Source organism: Malus sylvestris, chromosome 16 (assembly GCF_916048215.2).
Source record: "Malus sylvestris chromosome 16, drMalSylv7.2, whole genome shotgun sequence".
Classification (NCBI taxonomy): domain Eukaryota; kingdom Viridiplantae; phylum Streptophyta; class Magnoliopsida; order Rosales; family Rosaceae; genus Malus; species Malus sylvestris.
In genome coordinates this window covers 16,673,411-16,683,268 of record NC_062275.1, presented here as the reverse complement: position 1 = coordinate 16,683,268, position 9,858 = coordinate 16,673,411, and the positions used below count along the sequence as shown (strand labels likewise).

The 9,858-nt window shown below is 39.6% G+C and overlaps 1 protein-coding gene across 1 annotated transcript; it reads left to right on the top strand.

Annotated features, from left to right (window-relative positions):
* Positions 1 to 7,140: 7,140 nt before the first annotated feature.
* Positions 7,141 to 9,139, top strand: LOC126609161 (uncharacterized). Its single transcript, XM_050277155.1, has 2 exons — positions 7,141 to 9,041; positions 9,133 to 9,139. The coding sequence occupies exons 1-2, from the start codon at positions 7,141 to 7,143 to the stop codon at positions 9,137 to 9,139; spliced, it is 1,908 nt and encodes a 635-aa protein (XP_050133112.1).
* The last annotated feature ends 719 nt before the right edge of the window (positions 9,140 to 9,858 follow it).

Sequence of the window (9,858 nt, the reverse complement as noted above, 5' to 3'; positions counted from 1 at the left end):
TCAATACTCAAATGTGTGTACCAAAATGTACGTACCGACATGCATTATATTGAATTAATGTACCTATATGTTGTACCGATGGATATATCGAAATATTCAAATGTATTAATGTACCTAAATGAAGAACATACATTGTTATCGGAATATATATTATAAAAAAAATTAGTTGCCTAAATGTAGACATTAAAATATATTATGATGAATGAAATAAAAATAAAAATAAAATTTAAATGTAATTAATACATTAAAATAAAAATAAAAGGATAAATAAAACATCAAAATATAACTAATAAATGAGATGATTAAATGTACTAGGGACTAAAATTAGATTTTAATCTTACACAAGGTTATAATTTAAAACTCATATTTTTTAAGGATTAAAATGAAGTTTTCTATATATATATAAAGGAAGTTTTAATGAAAAGGGCTTGAGCCAACAAATATTTAAACAAAAACCCTCCGAAAATGTTATTTAACCAAAAGGGCTTAAAATTGAATAAAAAATCATCAAACACTATTGTCCATGGGTCAAACTTACAAGCCCAACCCATTACAAATCTACACTTTTGTAAATACCCCTAAATAATTTGATATTGTCTTGACTCTTCACCAACCTCAACCCAGCACGAAACCGCCATAATAACTCCCTGTCTTCTTCCTATCAAATCGAATTCCCCCTTCCCCCATTTCAAAAACAACCAAATCAAAGTTCAAATCAAAGTTGAAAAAGGAAGCAGTCATTGGAACAAAGTCGCCGAAACAAGTTCAAAGAAGTTTAATGGTAGAAACCAGTGAAAAAGTGTTTGAAAAAAAAAAAACCAAAACATAAAACTGTTTCTGGATAACCCAAAACATAACACTGTTTCTGGAAAAAAAAAATTAGATACAATGTTTGTAACAAAGAAAAAAACCAAAATCCAGAAACAATTACTTAAATTCCAAAAACAGTGACTAAAATTACAGAAACAGTGACTTAGTTCCAGAAACATTCTATGCTTTAATTTTGGATGTTTCTTTTCTTTCATGCATCAGTTGATTATATTTAAGAAACATGGTGCTTATTTTTCTTTAAATCCAAATACAGTGATTTTCACTATTTCTTTTCTAGCTTACATTTAAGAAATAGTGTGTCTATTTCACTTGGACCCAAAAATAATGACTTGGATTCCAGAAACAGTGACTTAGATTTGAGAAACAATGTTACTTAAAATCCAGAAACAGTTTATTTTTACAGTCCAGAAACAGTGACCCGTCGTTATTATTGAATAGCATGCAGATCTCAAATTTATTTTCTAGAGAAACAAACGATGAACTCCACTGACGATGAAAATTGAAAAACAGTACCTCGAATACGCCTTTTAGTTGGACTACTTTAATATGGGTCTTGTACTAATCTTTAAACAAAACTTATAACATGGTTTTTTATTAAAACTAAAACTTTTCAAGTCATTTTTCATTAGTTTTCCTTTGAAAAAAATGGTTCTTGCACGGCCTATATGCCTTTTTGCCGTTGACCATACACTCCATTGCATTCCCATAGACACATTCAGCATAAGAAGGCCTCACATGCCTCGTACTATAGCAATAGCGCAATTGATGATACGAAAGTTCACCCAAACCACACATTAATTTTCCTAACGACATACAAACCAATCAAGGTCTCATAGAACCCTGCATTTAACTGCGCAAGCGCAAACCCCATGGCGGTCAACATCCTCCTTAATCACGGATGCAATGGTAAACCCACTCCATATTTTTCTATCATTTGGGTATAGAACATAACTTACCCTAGTTGCGCAAGAGCAAACCCCATGGCGGCCAACATCCTCCTTAATCACGGATGTAATGGTAAAACCACTCCATATTTTTCTATCATTTGGGTATAGAACATAACTTACCCTTCATAGGGGGTCACTAAGTCTCTCTTTGACTCTATCGGGAATGCCACATAGCTTCCTCAAAGTCTCAAACCCCTCCTTACTGCTTATAGTAAATTTTTCATAATGTGATCCTCAACAAATTTTGACTGACTAAGGAAGGGGTATACCATTGAGAACAAATGAGTAACACATTCATGGACATTCAACAAAAAGATATGCATTTGATATTAAAAATAGAGCAACTAACCTCGAGATTAGGGATGGGCAAGATATTCATGGGTATGGGTAACTGCGGTTAACCGCTTATATAAAATTCACGATTACAGTTATAGATAACCGTTAAGATGAATAAACGGTTATGGGTATAACCGTTTACTCGTAAAATTTAAATGGGTGGTTGTGAGTATTACCCATAGTTATAAACGGGTACCCATTTCACTATTTATTTTAATATATGTAAAAAATAAAAAAATACAAAAAAAAATAAAAAAACCAAAACCCTAAATTAATATTTTTTTAGGTCGGAAGGATCTTACTTATTTTGAGTTCGAGTTTATTTATCATGCATTGCATGCTAAAAATATGTTGGTTGGAAGGGATGGAGGGCCTCTTTAACTTCAGAGTGACGGTCTCAAGTTTAGTGGTGTCCACCGCCACCAGAAATCTACTTCATTAGAAGAGCTCTCTCTTCTCAAATTTTACTACACATGAAGCAAACGAGAGCTATGTGAAAAAATAGAACTCATCCCGTCATATATCGACACACCAACGAGAATATGAATTCAATTCAACCTGCAGAGGATCGCCACATGTCATAGAAATGGTACATGCTAGTTATATAGGCTGAACTAGGCCCAACTAGAGGAGCACCTAAGAGGATTTCCAAAGAAGATATCAAAATTTTAGGTGGATCATATCATTGTGCATATTTGACATCAAAAGTCCCTATAGCCGAAGTGTTATTTGCTTACTGGATTTGAAGACTTTGTAATTTGAAGTCAAATTTGACATCAATGTTAAATTTATTTTTAATTCATTTTAACGGTAGATCCCTTATCATTTCAATCAATAAAAAATTTGTTTCAACATTTTTTTTAATAAATACAATTATTGTTTGTTAAAAAATAAATACAACCATTTAAAGCTTTGTTTAAAATAATAAAATAAACATTTAACAATTCGGTTGGAAAAGTACAAAATTTGACATATGACTTCAGATTGTCATATCATCCATCAATTGTAATTTGATTATTATAATTTGACATTTCCTTTGGAGATGGTCCAACCCAACAAGGGTGATACCCCAACACGAAGGGTAATGCAACAAGCAAACACAAGCAAGCAACAACTTATAAGCTTCAACAACATATAAAGCTTTATGACAATATATGAAGGCCACAAGCATGGTGATAAATTACTTACAATATGGACACGAAATGCTCGAACAAAACAAATGCTTCAATACTTCGATCAATTAGCTTGCCACCTGCAACACGAAGCATCGTTAACAATATCCTTCAAACTACACAAGAAAGTCAACACATTGTAGCTTTGAAAAATTTATTTGGATTCTCATGCGTAATGTTCGAAGGGAACTAATCTATGCCCCCTACCCCAAGCTTTTACTGTTTTCATAGAAGTTTATTTGGGTTCATATGCGCGTAACATTCGAATGAAGATAATTTATGGACTTCCCAAGCTTCAACTATCTCTATCAAGATTTATTTGGTTCCCATGCGCAACGTTTAGAGGTGATTAATTTATTGGCTCCCCAAGCTTCAACTATTCCTATCGGAATCTATTTGGATTCCCATGAGGAGGTGGCTTCGTAACTTCCCCAAAAGACCCCATTGGAGGACATGACTCCGACGGATGATGCATGGTTTCATCTCTTCACTGAGACCCTAGATCAGACACTCGGTCGAAGACCTGTAAGGTTTGCCGGAGTATGGGGAATGTTTGACTTCGGTCCACTGCTAGCTCCTATTCCAAACAGGCCACATGCTAGGTCACCACTTTGACGCAGGAATTGACGGACCTGAAGCAGAAGCTTGTGGTGCATGATGTTCACATTGCGCTTTAGGATAAAGCGATGGTGGCCTAAAAGGCTAAGATGTCCCAGATCTTACAAGCCCAACAATGTCCTACATCTGTCTCCTTCTAGATTATCCTCTCCTTCTATATTATCCTCCAGCATCGAGCTCCCAACCCCTTTACTTAGAAGAGATGCAGCATGCCAACGTCGACGCAGTAGACCTCATGGAATTTTTTAAGTAGTTTTTTTGTTGGTAAATTACATAAAACTACCTCAACTATTGGGCCAATTATAGTTTCATACCCCATCTTTAAAACATTCCAGTGTCATACCTTATCTTCAAATTTGTTGCAATATCATACATTCCGTCAGTTTGTCTGTCAATTCTTTCGTTAAATAGTGACGTGACTTGAGATGGGGCCCCCTTTCTATTAAAAAATTAAAATAATTAAAAATAATTAATTATTAAAAACTAAAAAAGTAGAATCATTTAATAATTTATTTTTTGCATGGGGGACCCACCCTTACAAACCCATCACCCTTTCTTTCCCATCCACCCGTGTCCCCCCAACCTTCCTTCACCACCAAAACTAGAACCCCACCACTGCCCTTTCTTCCTCCATCTCCACCTCCCTCGCATGACGCTTCTTCCCCTCCCCCTCCCCCTCCTCCAACACACCCATCACCCTCACGAAATTAATCCCTGTAACCAATTTCAAACAAAATGCCCCACCTAAACCCTAACCCTAAATTTTAAATTCTTAGCACTAATCATCCCCATAGCAATGTTCACAAAACCACCATCATCACCTCCCACGGCATCAGTCTCCATCATCACTGTCGTCGCCCACGGTCCCAATCTCCGCCTTGCCCCCAGTCCTAAATTTCTAATTCACCTATTTCGGAGAAAGCTTAGGGCTTTGCTCAAGGGTTTGTGGGTTTTGGCTTAGGGGATGGGAGGCAGCTGTGCTTGGGTTCTGGGGTGAAGGAGAGCGGGTTTGATCGGGTTTTTTTTGGGTTATGGTTTGGGGTTTGGGAGAGGAGGCGGGGAGGGACATTGACATGCCATGGGGGCTCTGGAGAAGGGGAGCAACAGCGGAATAGGCCAGAAGAGAAGAGAAAAGTGGGGAGAAAATCAGCAGAATCGATCACCTGCAAAAGAAAAAATTTGGGTTTTTTTTGTTTCAAAATTTGTTTGTTTCTAGGGAGAGAAGAGAAAAGTGGGGGAGTGGGGGAGTGGGATGAGTGGCCGGGGATGGTGGGGAGGGGGGAGATGTTGGTGTGGATGGGATCTAGGCTTGGGGTGGTTCTAGTTTTGGGTTAGGGGAAGAAGGGAGCAGGGAAGAAGTGTGATGGGGATAAGGGGTGGGTCCCATATTTGTTTTATAAAATATTTAAATGATTTGATTTTTAATTTTTTAATATTTAGTGAATTTTTTAATCTAGTTAGAATATGAAGTGGGCCCCATCTCAAGCCATGTTAGCATTTAACAAAGAGATTGACAGAAAGCTTAACGGAGGTCTGAAATTGTAACAAATTCGTAAGATGAGGTATGACATTGAAATGTTTTAAAGATGAGGTATGAAACTATGATTGGCCCAATAGTTGAGGTAGTTTTGTGTAATTTACCTTTTTTTTTTTAATATTTTAAAAACTTTTGACTTGTATGTACATTTGCATATATAGTATAAATACATAATTTTTTTTCTTTATAAATATTGTTTATAATTTAATTAAATAAATAAATTACATGATTTAATAAAAAAATGAAAAACAAATGGGAAATTAAATAAAAATATAACCTCTGCATGACGAAGTCCTTTGTCGCATACTTAAAAGCAAGAAAATTACTTGAATTTTGTTGCATAAATGTTTACTTGATGAAAACCTTCGTCACGCGTGGTCTGACTTGATGACATTCTATCGTCACCATAAACTCAACCAACAATATGTTTTCGCACCCTTGATATTTGTGGGATGACACCCTTCGTTCCCTTATATTTTATGCAACAAAGCTCTTCTTCTTCATGCAAGTATTCTTGCGTGACGAACTATATTTATTCGTCACGCAAACACCTTTTTTTTACGAGCTTTGCACGACAACAACTTTGCGATGAAGCTTTTGTCTTATTAATGTTTAAGCGACAAAATATGCCTTTACGCGACGCATTTTGCTTCATCGTGAGAAGTGTTAAGTGTACTAGTGCCACCACTTGCCCGCTTTAATTTGACCTGTTGATAATGATTTATTGTGTTGAAGGACATGTTTCGAGTCCTTGCCCTTGCCATCCAAAGGTAGAAGTGCTATTATATGCCAACGGCCCTCTACAAATTAAATACTACTGTAAATTCATCTACTCTCTCACTCACGTGAGGATCAAGAGGTGTCACACGCCAATCATTTTCGTCAGATAGTTAGGACACTAGTCGCCTTGCATGTAATGTGCATAGCCAAATGTACAAATATGCATGCATGCTCAGCCTCTCTTATATGCACTTGATGAACACTCTTTCGACGTCATATGTGCTAAAGTAAGTAGCAACCATGTCGATCCCCAGAGCTAGGCAGTTCCCCTTGTTCTTGCTCCTAATTTCAACACTTTTCCTAGCCTCCTCCTCAGTCAATGATCATGATCAGGAATGCCAGCAGTCGATTTGCAGAGGCATTTTCCGTAACTCGCTAAAATCCCGTCAGGAAGAAGATCCTCGAACGGAATACTTTTACTGCTGGCAAAGTTGCCAAACCAGTGAGGATACTGAAGAGTGTGAAGCGGCGTGTCGAGAGCGATTAGACGAGCAATTAGAGAAACAATCCCAAAAGGAACAAGGCGGAGAAGATCAGGATGATGTTATGAACTGGTTGAGATTGTCTTAATCACAGGAAGGTTTTAGTTAGTTTAAGGACTAAATTGTAAGGAGTTATAAGTATGGGGTTTCAATTGTAAAGGGTCAATAGTTATTAGAAGGTTTCAGAAATTGTTAGTATTGTGGTCCTGATAGCATTGTTGATATACATGCTTTCGAATGGATTGTAAGGCAGAATTGAAATTAATTGAATATTCCTTTTGCTTCTTCTATATTTTCTCTCTCACCATTCCTGTACCTTAGCTACCGGTGTGGTTGATTCTCCGGCACCGGTGTGGTTCATAACATTGGTATCACCCTCCGTTCCTGGTTTTTCCCATCCGTGTATGCCCCGTCCCAAACCCACCACTCGTTCCGCCATGGATGCCCGCTTTGCTGCTTTTGAATCTGAATTTCCGTCGATCATCTGTGAAGCGGTGAACTCCGCTTTTGATGCCAAGCTTCCAGCCCAACTCGATGCGCGCCTTCCGGCGTATTTTGAGCAGTTCCGCCGCGAGCTCACTCATGAACTCACCTTTCGTCGTGAGGGTGAAGGTCCATCCCACCCACCTCCTCCAGATCCATTTGTTACTCATGAGATGGCTCAGATCCCGCCACCACCTCATCCTGGCCCTCAGAATCCAAGGCCGCCGTGGCAACAGCGCCTCGACTTTCCCAGATTTACTGACGGTGATGATATCCTTGCTTGGATTTACAAAGCCGAACAGTTCTTCTCCTTCTATGGGATCCCCGATGCTCAACGTGTTCTCACCGCCTCCTTTCATTTTGAAGGTGAGCTTCTTCACTGGTTCCGTTGGATGGATTGCGTCAACACCACTCCCACTTGGTCGGCGTTTACCACCGCCCTTTGTCGCGAGTTTGGACCCTTTGCTTTCGAAGATAGTGCCGAGGCTCTCTTCAAACTTCACCAGCTCGGTCCTCTTCGTGATTATATCGCGGAATTTCACCGTCTAGCTACTCGATCACCTGAGATTAGCCCTCTTCTGTTACGCAGTTGCTTTTTAGGGGGGTTGAAAAAGGAACTGCGCTATGATGTCAAACTGTTCAAACCCGCCAATGTCCATGAGGCTATTGCCATTGCTGTGCAGCTTGATTCTAAGCTTACTGAGCTAAAATCGGTCCCATCTCGCACCACTACCACGTCTAAACCCTTTTCAAACACTGTCACACCTTCCTCCTATACTATGCTAAACACTCGCAACCTTGGTATTAAGAAGCTAACCCCGGCTGAGATCCAGAGGAAGCGAGAGCGAGGGGAATGTTGGTTCTGTACTGATAAGTGGGTGAGCGGCCATAAGTGTGGCCTTAAGCAGCTACTGAAGATGGATGTGCTGGATTCGGATGTTGTTGAAAATGACATTGAGGAGGATCAACCTGCATTGCACAACATGGAGCTTAGTGCGTGTGCCTTCTATGGCACTCATGGATGTCCACCCGCTCAAACCATGAAGGTGCTTGGTCAGATTAATGATCGATCTGTGAAAATACTCCTGGACTCGGGCAGCTCACACAACTTTGTTGATTCCAAATTGCTTAAACAGTGGGGGTGGCATGCAACAAATACCAAGTCCTTTGAGGTCATGATAGCTTATGGCGGCAAGGTGACAAGTTCTGGTTGTTGCAGGGCTGTGGAATTGTCTCTTGAAGGGTATCACTGTCACACAGATTTGTACTCATTGCCGTTGGGTGGTTGTGATGTGGTCTTGGGGGTGCAGTGGCTTTCCACCGTGAGCCCTGTGCTATGGGACTTCCAACTCCTCACAATGGAGTTCACAAAGGACCACCACACTTATAAATTGTCTCATCAAAATTCCACTACCTCAGGAATTCAAGAAGTATCACTGCATCAACTGGATAAGGAGTTAGCTAACTCTAATCTGGGGTTTTTCTTGTATTCCATGGAAACAGAAAAGTTAGAATCCTGTGAATTGAATTCAGTACAGTTGCAGGAACTACAACAATTGTTGAATGCATTCGAGTCTATCTTTGCTTTGCCTACTACGCTACCTCCACAGCGAGACCACGACCATCACATTCCCCTTGTGCAAGGGGCCAAACCACCAAGCATTCGACCATACCACTATGGTCCGTTACAGAAAACTGAAATCGAGAAGGCAGTTCAAGAATTACTTGAGGCAGGTTTCATAAGGCGAAGCCATAGCCCATTCTCCTTTCCTGTTTTGTTAGTGAGGAAGAATGAAGGCACTTGGCGGATGTGCATTGACTACAGAGAGCTCAATACCCTCACTATTAAGGACAAGTACCCCATACCCCTTATTGACGATCTGTTGGATGAGTTGCATGGATCATTCTATTTCTCTAAGTTGGACTTGCGATCTGGATATCACCAGATATTAATGCAGCCTGGTGACATTGAAAAAACTGCATTTAGGACTCATGAGGGCCATTATGAGTTCCTAGTAATGCCATTTGGGCTTAATGAACGATTTGTTTAAGCTCTACCTGCGGAAATTTGTGTTGGTTTTCTTTGACGACGTCCTTATTTACAGTAAGACCTGGGCAGCTCATTTAGCTCACTTGAAGGCAGTTTTTGAGATATTGCAGACCAATCAACTTTTTCTCAAAAAGTCTAAATGTTCCTTTGGGCAAACGCGGGTGGAGTATTTGGGACACATTATCTCACGAGAAGGAGTAGCACCGGACCCGGGGAAGATCCAAGCCATACAAACTTGGCCTGCACAAAAAACTGTTAAGGAGTTGAGAGGATTCTTGGGTTTAACAGGCTACTACAGAAAGTTTGTGCCAGGCTTTGGCAAAATTTGCCAGCCTCTATACCATTTGACAAAGAAGGAGGGGTTTCATTGGAATGCAGAAGCTCAAAAAGCATTTGACACACTTAAGACAGCAATGACCTCTTCACAAGTATTAGCACTACCAGATTTCTCTAAACCATTTGAATTGGAATGTGATGCTTCTGGTTGTGGCATCGGAGCTGTGCTTCAACAAGGCGGAAGACCCATTGCTTTTTCTAGCCAGTCACTTGGTCCACGGAATCAAGCACTCTCTACTTATGAGAGAGAATTAATTGCAGTGGTTTATGCAGTAAGGAAATGGCA

Excerpts from the sequence above, each read along its gene's own strand:
- LOC126609161 (XM_050277155.1), top strand. The coding sequence starts at position 7,141 with ATGGATGCCCGCTTTGCTGCTTTTGAATCTGAATTTCCGTCGATCATC.